Genomic DNA, 22,246 nt, shown 5'->3' with positions numbered 1-22,246 from the left:
AGGTAATTTGTTGTTTTTATTCAACTTCAGACGGTTTATTCTCGCGCTTAGTAAATTTCTTAAAATGTTCTGCTGGGGAGTCCTCATGTTTGGACTACCTATCTACTAAAAAAAACCGACTTGTTTTTAGCAGAATTTGACCATTGTATTTTTCCATTTTAAGAGAAATTCATGTTTTTACGTCGTGATTTCTGTCATATATTTTAAATTTATGTACATTTTAACCAAATATTATATCTGATATCCATGCCTGTGTAGTATTAGCTGAGCTTTAAAATTATTACAGTATTTCCAAAAACTAATTAATGAACGAGGATGGGCAATCCCTGTCAAATCGCGCATGCGCTGTACACTCCATGTTTTTGTGAGAATTTTGTTGGCATTTTTCGATGGGTGTGGGGTTGAAAATCAAGCATTATTGTTCTACATTCTTATATTTAAGATGAACTAGTGTAAAGGTTAGTTGTTGTAAGTGTAAATTGAATACATTATTTTATTTTAAGCGTTATTGAATGTTGAAAATTCCGGGAGGCGACCAGCGTTTACGACCACTTCCGTTTGGTCGATCCTCGTCGGCTGACGCGAAGAGATCGTGTGTTGTGAGTGAGTATTGTGCAGAAACCAACCTGTTTTTCTTTATCATCTGGTCTTGGTTGGGCCTACACGAGTTGGTTTCAAGTTAAAATTTAAATGAAATGTTGTATTTGCAGCATGTATGATTTAACGTGCAATATATGTTGATTACATTTATTGAAATAACAGAAATTGCCCTTTTTTTTTCCTAAAAATTTTTTATGGAATGTAGGGAATACTTGTTTGTTAAAATAATGATTGAAATCAAAACAATAAAAAAAAATCCATTTCAGTACGTGCTTAGTATTTTTCATATATTGTTGGCGGTAGTCGGATTTTGATTTGTAGAGTACAATTTATGGATTTGTAATGAACTACAGTCCATTGTTAATTATTTTATCTAATCTATAATAAATTAAAACCAACACCATCGGCCCATGCCATTATTGTCATGATGAATTTTATTAGTATGGCCTGGAGCCTCTGTTTTATATTTAATTATATACTGTATTGCTTTTTTTCTGTAATATGGAATACTGATTTTCTTGCAACAGAAACCATATTGGCGTGATGACAAACTATAACCCATAGCATTTTGCATGGGATTTCCGGGGGTTGTACAGTAATTTAGTAAAGACAACTTTAAATAACATTTTGTGACCTAATAGTAAAGAAATTGAAAACAAAAATATGAAATTCGGCTCCGTTTGTATAATAATAGCCAAAAACAGTTACTTGTTAAGTATTTATAGTATTTAATACTAGGCCTATGCATATTAATATTTTGAAAAAAAAATCATACAGTGATCTGACCCTTGAACTAATCTTTTAGGAAATCATATGGAAAATGCTATGGAGGGGGTCACCATGACAATCGTGTGTTTGGCTTGATTTAATCAATTTTTATTTATTGATCATTTTTATGTGAGAAAGAGACAATTTAAAGTGAAACTTGAGTGAACAAATGCTACCCAAAAATGAATTACTTTTAATTTATTTAACATGCCACCTTCACAACCGTGGCACTCACAAAACAAAAACAATTTTGAATGTCTTCTGGAGTTCCAGACGAACCAAATTTTGGAAATTTACTGAAACTTTCCACTATGACAGATTTCTAGTGTACTACACTAGTAAAGGGCTATAAAAAATAGCTTATCGTAATAATTTATTGGTATAGTACTGTACTTTTGTATCAGTGGCACACTTCAACTTGTGAAGGTGTGTCTAACATACATAACCACACACAAGGATAGTCATACACAGCACATTTTACTGGGAAATCATATAGAATTGGATGTCACAGTGTGAATCATATATAGCTTTACTTGCTAATAGGATTCCTTCTATAAATACACTAATATATGATGTTCCAATGGAGTTCAATATTATACCAGCACTTGCATTATATGGAATACTATTGATGACTCATCAAGCTAGACCTACAGTAGTTTAGGCTACAATACACTGTTTAGGACAAGGCTACACATTTCTCAATCAAAAGCATTTAGTCTGTTGTTCTGTAGTTATGTTGCTGGTCCCTTCATTTTAAACAATTAGGAAGAGTGTAAAGATGCAGATGTACTTATTTTATAACCTGTACAGACAGGCAGTAGTATGACTGGATTTAGCAAATTAAGGTAATATTTGGCAGCTTTTCATAATTATTTTCTCTGTAGTGTAAGTGCATAGTGTAATTAATGTGACAAGGTACAGTATAGGCACTGATAACAAGGGTTGGGAAAGGGGGAATCCCCTTTCACATTGATTTTGGGTTATTCACAGTTGGTATGCAGATTGTTAACAACATTGGTGATTTTATTTTGATTTTATTTTCAGTCTTTATATTACCATGAAATTACTGTAATACAGTTAGTCTACCAGTAGAATATTAATTGTTTACCGTTGAAATATGTGTAGTTATTGTCAAACTGCGTTCCAAGTAATGTTACTTATTGTTTGATTATGGTATCTTGCTTTATATAGTATTATTTACTCTCATAGTACAATGCAGGTGTAGTGTATCATTGTATTAGGTTCTATGTAATCTTTCTCCTTATATGGTTCTTGTTGTACTTTTGTTTATATAGTGTACTTACTAGTACTGTAAGGTAGGGTTAAATGGAGCAGAAATAGGCTTGTTTGTTTATGTTGCCTATTTTTATGCCATTGATCTAGTACAGTATCCGGTTTTTGTATTTAAATTTCTTTTAGTACAAATATTGTAATGTAATGTAAACTGTTTCTTCTGAATAATTGCCAACTAAATATCACAGCACCAATTCCAGTACATTCAGGGAAAATTTTCATTTAAAAATTTTGTTTAGCAATATTGCCAATCAAACTGATTTTTAAGTCAAGAAACATAGTTTTGTATTGTATTTTTTGCTACACAATTTTCAAAATGTGTAGCAATAAGGTTGTTTTGTATAGCTTTTTGCTACGCTACACTGGCGAAAATGTTCCCTGACATTTCAACATTAATCAATTGATTCCAAAGTGTTTAACTGTTAACTTATTTCAGTTATTGTGTTGGAGGTATACTGTAATACATTTTTTCTTAATTAAAGTGAATAAAAACAAGTCTGATATGAAAAGGTTTAAAATTCATCTGTATACCACTACTCTATCTTACTATATAACAAACAGTGAAATTATGTGGATGAGACAATATATCTTGTGTTTTAATGCCTGTGGCTTTGATAATTTTGTTTAGCACATTAATTTTGTATGGCAAGACTAATGGCATAGATCCTTGTTATGCTAATGCAAAGTTCATCTGAAGGTCATGCTTCACATTCATAGTGTTGTACTTTCTCAATGCTTTGTTTAAATGGTGGCTTATTATACTCATGGAGGAATCTATCATGGATATCTGTATGCTGTATATAATTCCAGCATGTTTATCCTTAATCTTTAATTCAAATCCTGAAAAAAAAATTTAATTATTAATATTAGTAATTAATAGTATTTTCTGTTAAATTAAAAAGTTAAAAAAAAGTCTCAGATTTACACCATGTAGTGTACTGAATTTTTTCCTAGGGCTGAATTAAACCAATGCTACAGATATGATAATGTACAAACTGTTTTTTTTGTCAAGTAGATCAAGTTTTGTTATATTCTATGTACACCTTTTAATGTGGGTAGAATGACTTCTCATCTCCTAATTATCATATTTTATTATTTATACAGGACATACAGTAGGCCTACAGTACTGTAATAATTACAAGTACAGACAACTCTCATAATACTGGACTCTCCCAAAACCAGACTTTTCTTGAGGCCTAAAAGGTCCAAATTGGTTTTTTTAAGTGTTAAAAACACATTCCAAATACCAGACTTTCCAGAAACCCAGACATATTGGGCCAGCTCAAAAGTGCGGAATTGACTGTATACTGTAGTACAGTAGAATATTGGGGATGCAGAATAAGAAATCTGTGTCAAAGGAGACTATATTAAACCAAATGTACATTAGGTACAGTTTACATTCACATACTGTACAGTATTAATAATTGTTATTCATATATTACTGTATGTAGTAATAGTCAAAAGCATCTTCTCTTTTAGCCTTTGCATTGTTTCTGTTATTAAAACAATCTAAAATTATTTTTCTTTGAAGTCGATTTGTTTCTGTTTTTGGCGTTTGTAGCTAGGCCTCTCGAGACGTATAGAGGAAGGGTGGAGTTCACTTATTGTGTGCTCTCAATAGCCTGGCATCGTAATGATCATAGTTTTCTTTCAACTTCCTTTCTGCATTAATAACTTGAGTAGACGTACTTTAATAATACTGTTTAGTGTTACTGTGTGTTTTAAAAAGTACAGAATAAACCCAGTTTACTCTTTGACTAGTTTTTAAAATTAATTTTAAATTGGAATGAGTCTTTAAAAAGCACATACTTGTACTGTATTTGACCAAATAAAGGCAAATATAAACTAGAATTTAATTCGTCACTTTGACGAATTATAGGTGATCATTTTTATCATTTTACTGAAATTAATTTTTTTAAACATGCACGTACGTTAACATACGATCGGAAAATGTTGATGTATGCCATCCTATTATATGCTTATAGTGCTGAGTTGTGCCTATATGCCATATACAATATGTACACTATATACAGTGTAGCATAGGTGAAATTACGGGACACACATGTTCTAATTTTTTGGCATGATGACGTTATCAAACTAAACTTTAAGATGACAATTTCGAAAGATAATTAATTGAGCAAAAAAATATAAGATTTTGAAAAAAATTTGGCACGTAGAAGCGCTGTGCGCGCTCTTTGAATTGTGTATAACTTTGACGAAAAATTTGAAAAAACTACTTTTTCAATTCAACTGGCCATATGTTAACGTCACAACATCCGATAGGCTTAATTTTTATATGAATTAATATCTACATTTCATCAGCTTTCATAATAAATTATAATCATCAAGGTAACCTTCAATTCTGAAGAGCTGTAAGATATTCAAATTTACTGCGAAGGTGAAATTACACGGCCTACGTTATTCAAGTTTTTACGCGTGATGACGTCATTAAAATGAAGATAGTGTCAACTCATGATAAAGATAATTAATTAAGCAAGCACATACTGAAAGTTTTGCGAAATTCGAGCACACATAACCAAGATGCGCTCTGTTGAATGTGATAATCTACACAAAAAGATAACAAATCCCAATTTTTAAATTCAAGTGGCCATTTGATGACGTCAAAACATTTTGTACGTAAAGTGTGTACATGAATTCATATCTACAACTCAATGGCTTCCAGAATAAGTTAAAAAAATCGGGGGTCATCTTGCATTCTGAAGAATTATTTTCATTTTAAAAAAGACCTATTTTTCACCATTTTCAGAACTTTTGTAAAATTAATATGCGCATTTTGTCATTTTTAACGTGCTCGTATAGCGTTATTTTAAGTCGGAACTGACTCAAATTTGGTGAATGTACTAAGGATGGTGAGTAGAATGAGATTTGTAAAAAAAATTCATATTTTTTACGCTTTTTAAGTATCGCGCGCGCAAAAACGCATTTTTGCGCAGTAATTTTTTGAAACACGCAAATGGCCTAATTCATGCTCTAAATTGATCAAAACTTAATTTTGAGCGTTTTAAATTTTTAACGCGCGATATCACGCGCATGAACCAACGTGCGCGTGCGTTTTTATTTGCTAATATTTTTACCCTTGACCTGAAGTTTACGTGTAGTGAATTTCATTAATATGTGATAATGAATTATGGAGATATGATTGATAATGTGATTTCGCAAAATGGCGTATAAATGTCGTCACGGATGAGTGATCATGCTGGAAAGCTTATTAGGATTAAGTTATATTATTTGAAAGATATTCTGAAATTTTGGTAATCATTGACATTAAACTTTTTGAGATAATTGTTACACAAAATAGTGTACAGAAACAATAAAAAGAAAAAAAATAAAGATTTCATACAATAACAATAGGTGATCATTTAGCATTCTAAATGATCACCTAAAAAGCCCCTAATATACAGTAATTCTCAGGTTTTCAATAGTATCCACTGTAAGTACAGTAGAGGTATTCAGTGTGTGTTTTCTTCCACTTAATTCTTTCTCTCTCCATAGACAATCACCTTTCTGTTCAATGGATTAAACAGCAAATATTATACTGATAGTGATAGTTATTTGAACTAATATGACTGAAATAAATAACCTCAAAAGTATGGAGTATATTTTAGCAGGGTGTCCCAACCGGTCAAAAATATGCAATCCACTACTACTAGAAATTAAAGCTCTGTATGTACTATCAAACTAGTTTGACAAAATAAAGTGCTCAAATATGGGGGTGATATGACATCATTGAGTCCATTTATTATATGGGCACATCACATTTTTGTCACATAAAGTTTGATAGTGTAGACAGAGAAGGCAAAGTCCACTGTGTATCAGTTTTACTGTTTAGTGAATACCTGTAGGAGGAGGTTCACTAAAAAGTGCAAATTAACCCATTTGATACAATGTTATGTTAATAGAATTTGTACAATTGGTATTTTCTACTTGATTGGTTACTCTATAGTATAGCATTATAGGATATTAAATCTCAGCACAACCAACCCTTTGTAGTATTTATGAAAGCGAGCTACTCGGACCATAACCCTGTTTATTTACTAGTTACATAGTCAAATTACTTTGTTATTAATTATATCTCGCTATACAAGTAGGTACTACTGTGTAGCAATATTTAGATTTCTACAAATATACTCAAACATTGATTCTCAAGTTTAATTTTAAAATATTTATTAGTAATGCTAAACAATTCTTCATTGAATACAAATTATAATGTAAATTTCTTTCACATTAATTTATTTTTATTAATGTTAACAGTTCAAGACATAGCAAACTTTAAATAGTTTGTCCTGTCACGTAAATAGATATGAATGAAACATACATACAGTAGTACAGTTATTACTCTGTATATAATTGATTGAAATGTGCACTCAAATTGGTAAATAAAATTCATTGTTCATGAGTAATTGAAAACAGCTTACATGATGTAAATGTTTGAAATCCTAAAGGATGTGATATAAAAATAACCCCACCAATGACGTCGTTATACTGTAGCTACTACTTGCATAATAGGCCTAACTCATCATAGATTACCCTACAGTACAGTTAACATTAGAAAGTCTGTAAGAATAATGCATTCCATCAAGAGGTGTCCTGGTGTACTGGCTAGGCTTTAGAAACCTGTATTGTGTCTATAGTGAATTATCCAACCTGAAGTGATTGGCCTGCCTGGCTGGAATCATTTGCTGCTGCACAGTGCTTTGAATCGATAGTATTATTTATAAATTTCAGACTGTTTAAAGTGTAACTTTTAATCTATTGGGTAAAAGAGAAATTCCAGTTGATGAGTATCTTTACTGTAATTTTGTTGAAAATATTAATAATGATTGTTAATAGAGCGCAAACTATGGTACAATGTTTCTTAATATAGCTCTTTGCACAGATAAAAAAAAACTATGAGAAATCTTGTATGGTCATTGTTTCAAAGTGTTGCTACAGTACAATACCGGCATTCTGAGAATTGATTACAAAATACCATCATGTTTGCATAACAGTACGTACAGTATTTACAGTTTTATCAGAAGTTGGTTTCAGTAATAGTACAGTAATAACCACATCCCCTTATTGCATACTGCTGCTATAGTACTATTATCATTGTTTACTATTAAACACTGTATTGTACATGCAACAAACTTGTGATAGTCCGCTTACTACTATAAATACAATAACTTATAATTTATTCATAATATTAAATATTCATTTGATAATTTATTCATACGGCTTCTCTACAGTGTAGTCATCTTTATACCAAGTGCATGGCCTTTATACTGTAAAAACAGCTCAAACATTTGTAATTATATTTAGCAGGAAAATAAAGACATAAATTATATTGAAGAAGAACACTGTTAATATTATACATTAAAAAAAATGTCCTGTGTTTTACTTTTAGTGTTAATATTTTTTTTTTATTCACAAAGACAAAATTTTTATTTTAAGCTTCTAAATATTATTATTTTAATCAATAAAATCCATCTCTTTTGTCTTTTTCAGATTTCACCTAATGTGTATTACCATAAACAATCAGGAAATATATTGAAGTTCTTATTGGATCACCGACACAAGTCTAGCAATTCCCATGTTAATAGGATCAACACAATACACAAACGGGTATCTCCATGTTAAAGTATACAGGATAATTACAAACTATTGAAAATGCCGTTGCCAAGTCGGGTTGCGAACATTAAAGATCCGGATATTGCTTCTCTCTTTTCTGAAGAAGATCCAGAAAAACTTTTTGATGAACTTAGAGAAATTGGCCATGGAAGCTTTGGTGCTGTTTACTATGTAAGTGAAATGTGTCATTTTTAACTATTAATGTTGGGGTCCCAGGATTAAATTTAACAGTATTTATTTAGACCAGCCATATTTCTAAATATACTGTATTCATATGCCGCTGCCAGATTTGGGTTACAGTGATATTTATCCTATTTTAACAAACAGGTTTTTAACCTATTGTCATGTCATGTCATGTCACCTCTCCACAAATTTGAAAATGTTTTACCCATGTGCCATAATATAAAGAGTTCAGTTATCAGTTTTGTCACTAAGTAAGTGATAACATAATTACATACAGTATGGCTTGCATGGGATGAACTGAACATACAGTAGATATACTTTAAAGTACATGTTTCTAAAGCTCTGTCTACACTATCAAACTAGTTATAGTTTATGGAAGTGATATACCCAAATATATGATATGACATCATCATGTCCATATATGAGCACATCACATTTTTTTCACATAAAGTTAGAGCTTTAAACATTATGTGGTGGTAGTATCAAGATTCTTAACATATTTGTGTGTATATTTACAGGCACGTAATGTCATAACAAACGAAGTTGTCGCCATCAAGAAGATGTCATACAATGGCAAAAATTCTACAGAGGTCAGAATCAAACATAGATTTATTCACTTTGCTACTGTACCCAATATTGTCGTTCATTTAAGAGTTGGTTAAAAAAGCTTATGTGTTTAACTCCTTAAGGCCAATTTACACAGATGAGCGATAACAGTAAGCGTAAAACCGCATAGCTTGTCCCACGTAGGATCTGTATCTATCCTGAGCGGAAACCGCCCATCCGCTCCGCGTTGTGTGTAAATAGTCATAAGGAATGACATAGATTCTATATTTTTGTTACCGTTGCCGTTTGTCTGTGTAAATTGGCCTTTATGTGGGTAAGAAGTTAGAGAATAAAAAGTGGTGTAGTAAATTGAAACTACCTACAGTATAGTATACCTCTATCTAGTCCTAGTGTTCAAAGTTTTTATTGTGAACTACCTTTACTCTGTAAAATCACTTTATTTTATTATTAATATGGAAATGATTAATGTATTAAAATTTAAATAAATAATCATATTCCAATCAAGCTCTGCTAAGGTACATCAATCAATTGTAATTCTTTGTGAACAACAATATGTAAAGTAAATTAAGTTTTATGCTGTAAGTAGTGAGGTTGAACAACAATCATGTTCTTGACTTGACTGATAATTTTATTGTTTTTTTTAAATATAGAAATGGCAAGATATAGTTAAGGAAGTGACGTTTTTACGGCAACTAAAACACAATCACTGTATTGAGTATAAAGGATGTTACCTAAGAGAACACACTGCTTGGGTAAGTGAGCTGCTTAAGTATCCAAAAATGGTAAAAAATAACCTTCTTTTACCAGTTACTACTGAGCACTTAAATATACTGACATGTCAACCTGGCCGAGAATGGCATATGACAGAAGAAAATGGAAATTGCTAGAACAGGGTTTCACCCAAAAATGGATGAACACAGATGAGTAAATAACAAACAAATATATAATATGTAAAAATCACAAAATGTGTATTGCAGCACACGAGTACAAAGCCTTCTGACTGGAGATCTTAGCAATTTTAGAAAGATCTGTCACACAAGTCTGGGTCATTTTTAAAAGTTTCAATTTATCATTTTAATCTATTTATTTCATATTAACATTTTACAGCTTTCCATGGAATACTGCTTGGGATCTGCCTCAGATATTTTAGAAGGTAAATTACTCATAAGCTTTCAAGTATAAGTTGTGTGAATTGAATTGGGGCACATTAAATTACAATGTTAAAATTGGGACATAGTGAGTAGGATCTGTGGAGAGGGCTTGTTTACTTGTTACATGTTGTTGTTTGTGACCTGACCTTGAATGTCAGAACTGTTTGTGAATGGGATTAATCTATCCAATAGCATACAATGCTATGATGACTCATATTGCTTTCAGTTAAAATGTAGTTCCAATTTATTCATCATTCAGAAAAAATAGACAGAATAGAGTTGTAGATATAACCCCTCCTTTGAGACACCTTTATTCACAAGAAACTCCTATAAGAGGACACTTTAAGGTACCAAAAATGACCCCTTAATAGTGGTTCAGCCTGCTGTGTAACTTTATACGAATTCACACTTACCAACAGTTGTAAAAAAAAAATTGTATTCATAAATTTAATTGTTTAGTGTATGTCATTGCCACACATAAACTTATAGGTAAAGGTCCCAAAAGGTATAGCAATGACATCATCAAATGCCTGGATTTTCTCTTGCATCTTTATTTAGAGATTTTATCTTATGTTTTGATTAAATTATTATTGCCATATATTTACAAGGTTATATTTGTTAAAATCTATATGAATCATCATAATTGTGAATGCAAACTTCCTCTATGGAATCCTTTGTATGAGAGTCATTTACAACCAAACAATGATTATTGCGCAAAAATAAATACATATCTATTCTAAGATTTTTTGGTAAATTAATCTAACATCTTTTATTTATAAATTTTGTATTTAGGAAAAAAAATAGATTATGGGAATTTCCCATAAACTATTGTTTTCTAGATTAGGAAAGTCTACGGGAAGCTATGTTAACTAACATGTGACTATTAGGTATTGATTGTCTGGGTTTTGACAGTGTAGACAAACATTTGTACTTTCTATTTTGTCCCTATTTTTTTTACCCAAGTTCTGTCTTGCTTTTGGATTTTCCAAAATTATCTACTGGTATTTTCTCTTTAAATATTTCCAGTATACATTGTATACATTCAAGTAATATGATGTAATCGTGTCCATATATTTTAAAATATTTTATATATTTGACAATAAATGCTGTGCAAGCAGCGCATTCGCGCATTCATTCATTCATTCAATAAAACATCACATTTTTTTGTTACATAAAGTAAAGCGCTCTCTACACTATCAAACTTTATGTGATGTGAATAAAAAAGTAAAATGTACAAATGTTTATTTGTATTGTAGTGCATAGAATGCCGCTTCAAGAGGATGAAATTGCAGCCATATCACAAGACGCCCTCAAAGGTTTAGCTCATCTTCATAGACACGATAAGATACATCGAGATGTAAAAGCAGGCAATATATTATTAACAGATAATGGAACGGTTAAACTAGGTACGTACTTAAATACGTTTTGATTTGATGATATCGCATCAAGTCTAGATAGGATTTGAGATAGGGATCACAAGAACTGAGGATGGCGAAGGACAGTGCCACATCTACAGTGGCCCAACAGCCCCCAAACGGCTACAGTAAGGGCAAAGTGAGCAAGTAATTTTTAGCAACAAGCTGGGCAAATAGAGACACTACATTTAATGATACTACTGTATACATTGCCTGCACAAAGTAGAAAGCTGTCAGTTATCATGTCATCAAGTTATTAATAGATTTATAGATACCAGTTTAAACTTTAAACGGTTTCTCAATCTACAAGTTAAGTTGTAAGCACATGCTTTGTTCAATACTTAAAATTTTTCTTTTGGTTACTCTTTCAGCTGATTTTGGTTCAGCATCTTTTGTGTCACCAGCCAACTCATTTGTAGGTACTCCCTATTGGTAAGTTCATACTTTAATTCAAAAGACACAAGAATACCATACACACTTGTACTCAATTAATTACTAATATGAATTGCCATTATTAAACCTTATTTGGGCAATTAAGGGTTGTGATTAAAGTTTATCGATTATCAGGCAGCATATATTTTATGTTCTATTTTTTTGATTGATTATGCACACAATTATGTTACCAGATATAGTGTGCAGTTTAGCCTAGTAGTCTGCCAGTTCACTAAATGTACCTTTCTGACCTCAAATACACTAATCTTATTCCCTAAAGGTCTGTCTATACTATCAAACTAGTTTGATAAAAAAAGTTTGATGTGCCCAAATATAAAGTAATATGACGTCATTGTGTCCATATATGGGCACATCACATGTTTTTATTACATAAAGTAAAGCTCTACACTATCAAACTTTATGTGACAAAAAATGTGATGTTCCCATATATGGACATGATGATGTCATATCACTACCACTACATAGTTTTATATAGTGGAAATAGAGCTTTTATATAGTATCTCCTCTTCTCCTCTACCATGATCATTTGCTATTATAATACACTTACCATTTTTATACAGATAAATGACAGAATAATTGTAAATGTTATTTGTTTCAGGATGGCACCAGAGGTTATATTAGCAATGGATGAGGGTCAATATGAAGGAAAAGTTGATATATGGTCTTTAGGAATAACGTGTATTGAACTAGGTAAATATTTATGTGACCTTCAGAAAATGAAATTAAAATTGGTTTTCAATTTACAGTTAATTGAAGGGATGACATTTTATCAGTATTTACAGTTTAAAGCATTGTTTGTAAATGTATTATTTTCTTTTTATATTATCAGCTGAGCGAAAGCCACCCCTTTTCAACATGAATGCAATGAGTGCGTTATACCATATTGCACAAAATGAACCACCAAGTCTATCATCAGAAACATGGTCACATGAATTTAGAAATTTTGTTGAAAGGTGTCTTGCAAAAGACCCGGAGCAAAGGCCGTCAGCCGAGCAATTACTAAGAGTAAGTTAATACATTGTTTTGTTACAAATTGTGTGCCTTATCTCATCCATTAATATTAAATTGCTATGTTAAATTTATAATAATATTTGACAAATTGTTAATTTCTTTTTATAGCACCCTTTTATTACAAGAGATAGAAATAATAATGTTATATGTGATCTGATTGAGAGAACCAAAACAGCTGTACGAGAATCAGATAATTTAAACTACAGAAAGATGATGAAACTGGTAATGACACCTAGTATAGCCCCCTCTACGAAGGAAGAAACGAGTGGAGAGGATGATGATAGGGACACTGACAGTGTAAGTTTTATTATACATATTGCATGAATCTACTGAAACCTTAGTTTTATATTTGGAAGTGAACCAAATTACCTTTGTAACTTTTTTGGAGAGACACTCCCTTTGGCGATAGTTGTCCTTGACAGCTCTTGTCTCTCCTCAGTGCTCCCTTTTTATGTATCACTGAAAGGAGTAAATAAAATAAATAATGTCAATGTGTCATTTTTTAAAGTAATCTGAGGAAACAACATCTTTATCTGCTTCTCACAGATGTGTTATTGCTATGTATATTTTGCTGCTTACCTGTCGACTGTTAATAACATCTCCCTTCAAACTTTTGACATATTTATAGAGACACTAAATATAATGTTCCAAATTTTGATTTGAAGCCAAATAAATAAATTGGATGACAACTTCACAAGTTATTAATTTGCACACACATGTTCACTGTTTTAAATAAAACACATTGACAGATCCACTTACTGATATCGTTGCGAACCGCTTACTAATAATAACTGTACTGATATCGTTGAGAACCGCTTACTAACTGTACTCATATCATTCTCAGCTACTTACTAATAATGTCTGTTTTTATTCAAAGCAGGAAGAAGTACATCAGACTGGCAGTGTAGGCAGTCAACAAAGCCTTCCAGAGAGCATTCAAAACAGCAGCAAGAGCAGTAGTGTTACAAGTATTCCAGGAGAACAAGCAGCAGAGGAACCTCCACCACCTCAACCTCAGATTCCACACTCTAATGTAAGTTGTTACAATTTTGTTTTGTATATTGTAAATTCGTAATTATTCTTTTATTTGTCAACAATCGAAAAAATGTGTGCAGCAACTAAGTTTGCCTTTGTTTAATCCTGTCACTGTAATTGGGATTTGTTAAGTTTATTTATATTTTATTATCATGTTTTTATTACAAACGAATTTAATTAAAACGAAATAAATTAAACTAAATGCAAATGAAAGTAATGGTATATTTACTAAATTAAATCTTCAATCAAGTTAAAGGTAAAAGTATTACATGTAACAAAAGAACAAATAATGGAATAAAATATTGTGTATAGTGTAAACCAACAAGTATTAAAATAACAAATTGTTTTATTTTTAGTCAACCAACAACGTAGCAAGAGGTACGACAAGATCAAAACATTCAGAAATGCGCGATGAACATTTTAAAACGATTCGTACAACTACACTTGTCAACAAACAAGCCAACGAACACAAAGAGAACGAATTACGGGTACAATTCCAAGGTTACAAGGAGTTACGTAAACAACACCGTAAACAGCTACAGATGTTGGAGTCACGTCTACGACAGGAGATGACTGAACTAAAACAAAGACTTGATAAGGAATTTGAACAGTTCATACAATCAAATGCTAAAGATATGGAAAAACTTATGTTAAAACATACATCAGATAAAGATAGAAAGGTAAGCTGTTAAGCTCTGTCTACACTATCAAACTTTATGTTACAAAAAAAAAAATGATGTGCCCATATATAGACAGGATGATGTCATATCACTACCATATTTGGGCACATCACACAATTTTTGTCAAACTAGTTTGATAGTGTAGATAGAGCTTTAGGTGAAATGAGACGGTCATCACAACATATTTAAATTAAATTACCGCTTTGTCGTCGTAACTAAAAAATAATAACTTAAAAATAAAATAAAAACATTTTTTCTTAGATTTTCTGCTGAATAAAGTACGAGTAACAGGTTTTCTATGAGCGTAATTTAAATTAAAACATTTTCAATACACTATTATTTTGTTCAACTTTTTTGTTGAAAGTCCCCCTTGACATGTGACATTTTTATTTCAAGACAGTTAAACAGATGTTAAGGTTTATTATGTGAAGTGAAAGTCATAGGCCTTGGTTTATTATCAAATCAATTGATTGTAACAACATAAAAGGGGATATGATATGGGACATACGATTACAACCATCATATTGAACTAATTAACAAGGCTGTTACTTTACAGTTTCAAAACTTCGGTCACATCCTGATCATACAATTTTTTTGTTATTACTGAAGGCTGTTACATTTTTACAAATCACAAATCCTGTTGTGTTGTATAATTTTGAACGGTTTTGTTTAATAATAATAATAAAATCTTTCGAAAAAAAACAAAAAAACTTGTTCATCACAATGATGTTCTTCCACGAGGTCATATAACATTGTAACACAAATATTTTAATTGGAATTTTTTTTTTCTAGAATCGAATGTCAATTACTGATGAAAAAAAGTTATTGAAAGGTTTACAGCAAAATCAAGACAGAGATAGGAAGGCATTTAGTGATCAATTAAGGAGAGACTACAAGTCAAATAAACAACAGTTTAAAAAGGTAAGATTAATAACAACACTTTGATAACATTTTCAATGGTTACTTTATGTGACAAAAAAAACCCCCCATATATGGATATGATGATGTCATATCACTACCACATTGGGTACATCAAACGTTTTTGTCATATAAGGTTTGATAGTGTAGAAAAGCTTTAGAGTTTGACTAATTTTAAAATGATATTCACAGAACATTTGTATCAATGGCTGATCCAGGATTTAGGGAGCAGGCCCAAAGGACTTACAATTTTAAAATGTGCTGAACTAAATAATAAGAGGAATATTGGTTATATTGTATGTATGTTATTAAAGATTTTTGTTTGTTTTGTAGAATTTGGACAACGCATCAAAACGTGAGCAGGAAGCCAAACTACGTGATCATAAAGAGAAGTTGTTAAGTGAGCAAAAAGAAGCAGAGGGGTGCTTAGTAGAACAGCAGAAACAATCACAAAAATTAGAACTAAGAATGTATCAGAGGAGACAACTTAGGATAAAGCACACCTTAGAACAAGATCAACTTCGAGAGGTATGTCTTAATTAAAGATTGCAATCATTAAAGATGCACAGTCAGTTGCTGTTTTTAAGAGGCTTCTTAAGACTTATTTGTTTCATAAAGCATTTTAATCTCCTTTTTTCTCCTTTACCATGCCACCTAGATTGTTTTAGATCTATTTTTGTAGGGCAGGAGGCGCCTAAGTCCGGGATGACCGAGACACAACTGGTGCTGACTGGGGATTCAATTAGACCGATCCCTGGTTAGCGACAAAGGCGTATCCCCTTACTGCGGTTTGGGTTTTTTTTTTGGCATGGTTGGATTTCCCTTTTTTCATATTAATTTATGTACAGCGCTTAGAGGTTTCACAACATTAGGCGCTATATAAATCCAGGATATTATTATTATTATGTCACTAATTTCTACGATGCTCAACAATCTTATGAGCATACCTAAATAAATCCTTATATTTTCTTATTTATGTATAACACTAATAATTTCTCTAGTTTTCTCAAATTGATTTTTATGTTCTTATAGTCTATGATTCTTTGAACCAAATAACAAGTTAAAATAAACCAACCTTTAACAAATCCATTGTGAAACCAGACTTAGTCTGGCCCAAGAATTCACTTATAGCTGAATGGACTATTTAATAATTATTTCTATTGAAGACGCTGTCATTTTTTGAATAACTGATTTATTCTGCAATATAATTTATTAATTTGTATTTTACACGTACTTAGGAGTTGAACAAAAAACTAGTTGTTCAAGAAATGGAACATGTAATGTTACAGCGCCACCACGAGTTGACGCAAGACCTTGAATATCGTCACATTCATCACATTCAAAGTTTACGCACAGAGCAGATGCAAAAGCAATTCCATACAGAATTAACAAATCAACACGAGTATGAAAGACAAGCTGAAAGGGAGTTGAGGAAAAAACATGGATTGGAAATGAAACAGCAGCCTAAAAACCTTAAGGTGCTTTTAATGGGTTAATTTTTGTTTTAAATGTGTTGTAAAATGTAATGTTGTTTTAAAAATTTAAATTAGGAATTTTTGTATTTGGGGACCCCAATGGAAATAAGTTTGTTATTCAACTTTCTTGGGTTATCCTCAGTTCAGTTCTCAAATATGGTAGTGATATGATAACACCAAGTCAATATATGGGCACATCACATTTTTTTTTCACAAGTTTGATAGTGTAGACAGAGCTTTAGATTCGATCTTTATACATATGTACAAATACTTCCTTTTGATGTATGTTCTCTGATGAAAGTATTGGAATCAGATCTGGATTGGAATCAGACCAACAGATTATGTTACGTATCAACAGTACAATTAAAATAAAATTCTGTTCCTTTTTAGGCAAAAGAACAATCTATAAAAAAGCAATTTCATGAGGCGTGCAAGACGCAGTCAAGGCAGTACAAAGCACTAAGGGCACAGACACTAGCTAATACTCCTAAAGAACAACAAAAAGCAGTAGAAAAAAAATTAAAAGAAGAACAGAGGAGGAAAATGGCAATCTTAGGAGATCAGTATAACCAGAGTATAGCTGAGATGCTCCAGTCACAATCGGTAAGATTATCAGTAATTGTTTCATCATTGTTTTTAGGGAGGTTTCGCAACGCTACGATAACGAAAATGGATATGTCACACACACATGTTATGCAGCCAAGCAAGACGTACCTGTGCTTTGTTCAAATTTACCGCAGTCATGTTTTGGACGGCACCCTCAATATTTCTTTGCCATGCCAGATTTTTACTGGCTTATGAAAACGAATATGTGTGTGTGTGACATATCCGTTCTGTTATCATATTAATGTATTATTAATGTAATTTTCACATTTGAATGTACCATTTAATGTCTGTGATGATAAATGATGATTAAATCTTTAAGAAATCGTTAACAACATTCATTTATTTCTACAGTTGAAATTAGATGAAAGCCAGGAAAGGGAAGCACAAAACCTGAAGCAAGATTTGCAAAATGAGTTGGAATTGCTAAGTGCATATCAAAGTAAAACTAGAAAACAACTAGAAGCTCAGCATGCAAAGGAACTCCGTGAACTTGAAGAGAAGGTGTCACTTAGGAGGGTTATGCTACAGCAGAGGGTAAGCTTTCTATTAAAGTACACATCTGTAGCTTTATTCATTCAACTAAATACTGAAACAATAACATAATCGAGCAACACTTAAATACAGTAGTTTAAAGATAATTGAGTACTTGTGTACGTTTGTTTGATTATTGCCTGATATAAATTTAGGCATTATCAATTTCTGTATTGTGCTGACGTTATTTATAGTAATCAACTAAATTTAATTGTAAGATATTCTAGACAATAATTATGTGTTGATATAAAGTTTGCGGTACACCACGTATATTAGTTCTGAAAAGAATTGTTGAGTCTCTTTTTGTTTCGATCAATATGCTTTGATCGTCCTATACATGTTGTACCGCAACCTTTATGTCAACATTTGATTTCGCCATGCAAACCTTCAAACAATATAATAATTATGTGGTTGTAGAAACTCCAAGTAATTAGGCAACATACAGAAGATAAACACCCAGTCCTGCAGCACTGAAACCTCTATATTCATATATTGATTCCCATTTAAGATAATATAATAAAATACATTTTATTAATAAAATAATTTTACATATTTCAGATTGAGGAAGAATCTGTACGAATACAAGCTGATAAATCTGAGCGTATCAGAAAACGTCTAGAAGCTCAAGAAACTGAAATGACAATGTTTGATGAGGAGAGTTTAAGATTAGGTTTCAGCAGCATGTCTGTGGAGGAGATGAAAATTCAGGACGGAATGACGGACGGTGTGAAACCATCAGAATCCAGGAACAGTCTGCAGTGGTCAGACAGTTCTTACTCTTCAAATAGCTTGAATACAGCTCTTCTGTAACACCTGCTGTAACACAATTATACTTCTGTTATTATAACCATAGTTTTGAGCCAAGTTGGTTGATATGTATAGAAGGTCGTTGACCCAGCATCATGGAAGAACCTGATAGCGTGCTGAGCAATTACTTACTCGGAGTCTTCTGCAGAACTGCACAAAGTCGTCTGCTGTCACAGGTTTAAGCACCTGCTAGTCATTTGCAGTTTATGCTTATACTAGTAATATCTCATCTTGTGCATGTGGCATCATTTGTACACTCAAGTGTCATCATCTAGGTGTCATCATAAGGGCGTCAACTGATCAGATACGTAGTTGTAGGAAGACCAGCCGTGTTGTTCCATTGAATAATAATGACATTGTCTAGTAATTTATCAATCTGGTAACAACACCTGTACTGCATGCATAATTAATTCCATGTTAATTAGATAATACCATAAATAATAAAATGAGAATTAGTTTGAAGAAATTGTTGATAAAATACAAATCCCCTCGGTGTGTTTATATTATAATTGATGATCTAGATGTATTTCAAAATAATACATATCTTCCCACATCGATTTAATTACATAGAGATTAAATAGCGCTAAATCCATAATTTGATCTGTTTAATCTGCCTTTTAAGCTAATGTATTTTAATTAATCCCATTGCTGAGCTGTATGAAATCTACTAATAAGCCTGCTATATAAAAGTTTTTACTAATCCTCTACTAGTGTCCACATTAAGTAAAGTTTGTCTTCCAGATGTGGATGTTGTCAGTAAACTTATTGTTTGTTAATCCTACTTAATCCTTTGATTTAGGATTATCTGCCGGAAATCTTATTAACCAGATCAATATTTTAAGCTTGTATTTAATGAATGAAAAACTTATTTTACACATGATGTACTATTTTATATTGAGCATTACTGTAACAATACATGATGAATATAATGTAACCAACTTGCATACAATAAATACTATAGATTTTAGGTAACAAAATATTACAATAGAGCATCTGATGATATCTTAATTTGTTTCTAAAACTAACATTATTTAAGTACACACCTTTTAAGCAATGTTTAATCAGTTTTCCCACTCTCGTTTTGATTGCAAAAGTGTGGAACATAACCAATAGTTGTTTTATCATCTTTAATTCTTAAAGCTATCCCCATTTAATGATGAAATTGGAACATTCTTGATTATATTAGGTTGTTATTTCTATAAAATAGTTGGCCACTGGGAACTTTGTAGTTCCACAATAATAATTATTGGAATTGTTTCCTTTCATTCTTCTAATAAGCTAACACATTAACACTGCCAGGCTGTACTGTAGTCTATTTGTACAACACTCTATTTAGCAAACATCATCTTCTAGTATAATCATTCTTCTTGATTTACCCCTTTAATAATAATGGACTGTTCCATTTTATTTTAAAGAACTGTCCAATCGTTAGATTGAAAAAGTTGAGTGTTATTTTATGTATTTCTATATTGAAGTAAAACATCGTTGCTCGATACATAAAATAAATATTTATTTTATACGAACATTTTATACTGCAAAGTTCAGGCACTTCTTTAGTTATATTAGATAAGTAACTTGTTGAAATCACAGCAATATTAATTGTATAAATAGAACAACCCTGTTTAATACTGTACTCTGCTGTCTCAAATTATACTACAACTTTCTTGTGTTCTGTCTACATATGTAAAAGTTGATTTGGCTGCATTGATGTAGGTGGCTTTCACATCCACTGTTTTTAGTCTCTTTATAATATGTGTATACTTCACCAAATCAAGTCAGTAACATAGTGTCTAAAAATAGGCAAAGTCCCCTTGTTGATGTCTACTAAAACTAGCTATCAATAACAATGGTTTATATTCTACATATACTAATTTTATTTTCACTACTGTTTTGTTCAATTGAATTATTAAACTATATTATTTAAAATTTGGAAACAAATGTCTGTAATTATACCTTTTTTTGTGATTCTGCTGTCTTTATATATTTAATTGTGTGTTATATGTAATAAACATTATAAATTGGTAATTATTACAGTAATATTCTACAATATTTAATCCTGGTTTCTGTAATGCATTGGCGATTTTATATACATTCAATTCTCCGAGAGTTTAATTGGAAAATGTTTGGGAATTTGTATTTAGACACAACTTGAGCATTATTTGGATATGCAATTGTACATCAGATATATCATGTCAGCAATGCTTATTACAATATGGATGCTATTCTGGAAGCCATCAGCAACACACATCTTCACAGCCGTTAGTGTGTTATTTTTTTTTTAAACCAAAGACTCGGACATAATCAATGTACCTCATGATCTTAGGGTATTATTGTTGTATTAATCATTAATTACCTCACTTATAAATGTTTAATTTTGCTTCTCCATTTCTTAATTCCAGTCTATTACCATTTTATACAGAATGAAATAACATTTCATCATTATTTTTCAAACTGTGCCAGAAGATTATATTTATCGGAAAGTGGCTGATCAAAATGTAGCTTCTGTAATATGTTTCAAACTAAAATAGTTCTTTGTAACATGTGTAACTGTTTTCCTATTATTATTAGTCTTAGTTTATATTGTACTTTTTAATTTCTGTAATTATTGAATCCGTTTTTTCTGAACACAAAATGTTACGATCAACTGAGCCTTGTAACCATGTGATTCTTGCAAGCAAAAATTGTTGATCTTTCTGTTGGCATAGTGATGTGTTACCATAGATATATGTTGCTATTTTTTATTTTAATTTGTGTTTATATAAATTATTCAGGGTATTTAATCATTGGATGATTCCAATCTGTTTGTTAATATGTTTGTGATTTTTCATATTTAATAGTTACATCAATTACTTGGCCTAAGATTAAAGGGTTAGTTACATAGTAAACATGTACATATATGACATAATATTTACCAGGTCATAGGTCAGTCAGTGATCTACAGGCCCTATATTCCATTGTAACTAATAATAGAATAAACCTTTGATTTCCCCATGTTTTATTACTAAACTCTGTTAACAATTTGTTTTCATTTCTGAAAAGAATGAAAAGATACAGATCAGATTAAAATGCATTTTACACTATCAGAAAAGTTTGTCCTTTGTCGTTTAAGCAAACATTACTTGGAG

The 22,246-nt window shown here is 31.5% G+C and overlaps 1 protein-coding gene across 3 annotated transcripts; it reads left to right on the top strand.

Annotated features, from left to right (window-relative positions):
- Nucleotides 1-358: 358 nt before the first annotated feature.
- LOC144835053 (serine/threonine-protein kinase TAO1-like) lies at nt 359-22,209 on the top strand. Of its 3 annotated transcripts, none has more exons than XM_078690068.1 (18): nt 359-458; nt 8,167-8,460; nt 8,991-9,062; nt 9,690-9,791; nt 10,147-10,192; nt 11,447-11,596; nt 11,977-12,037; nt 12,657-12,748; nt 12,888-13,063; nt 13,178-13,366; nt 13,947-14,102; nt 14,461-14,784; nt 15,577-15,705; nt 16,036-16,230; nt 16,941-17,180; nt 17,568-17,780; nt 18,135-18,317; nt 18,873-22,209. In XM_078690068.1, the coding sequence occupies exons 2-18, from the start codon at nt 8,329-8,331 to the stop codon at nt 19,122-19,124; spliced, it is 2,712 nt and encodes a 903-aa protein (XP_078546194.1). In that variant the 5' UTR covers nt 359-458; nt 8,167-8,328; the 3' UTR covers nt 19,125-22,209. The 3 variants fall into 3 exon arrangements, with proteins under 3 accessions (XP_078546194.1, XP_078546195.1, XP_078546193.1); XM_078690069.1 differs by having other exon boundaries at nt 359-468; nt 13,950-14,102; XM_078690067.1 differs by having other exon boundaries at nt 359-468.
- Nucleotides 22,210-22,246: the final 37 nt, after the last annotated feature.

The sequence above is a fragment of the Antedon bifida genome, chromosome 2, assembly GCF_963402885.1.
Source record: "Antedon bifida chromosome 2, ecAntBifi1.1, whole genome shotgun sequence".
Classification (NCBI taxonomy): Eukaryota; Metazoa; Echinodermata; class Crinoidea; order Comatulida; family Antedonidae; genus Antedon; species Antedon bifida.
The sequence above is the reverse complement of the archived record's forward strand: the minus strand, read 5'-3'. Positions and strand labels throughout refer to the sequence as shown.

What these genes read in the sequence shown, in the direction of transcription:
- LOC144835053 (XM_078690068.1), top strand. Translation starts at nt 8,329, where the DNA reads ATGCCGTTGCCAAGTCGGGTTGCGAACATTAAAGATCCGGATATTGCT. An exon ending in TGCCTCAGATATTTTAGAAG is followed by an intron (nt 10,193 to 11,446) that starts GTAAATTACTCA and finishes TTTGTATTGTAG; the next exon opens with TGCATAGAATGCCGCTTCAA. An exon ending in AGATGCTCCAGTCACAATCG is followed by an intron (nt 17,781 to 18,134) that starts GTAAGATTATCA and finishes TTATTTCTACAG; the next exon opens with TTGAAATTAGATGAAAGCCA.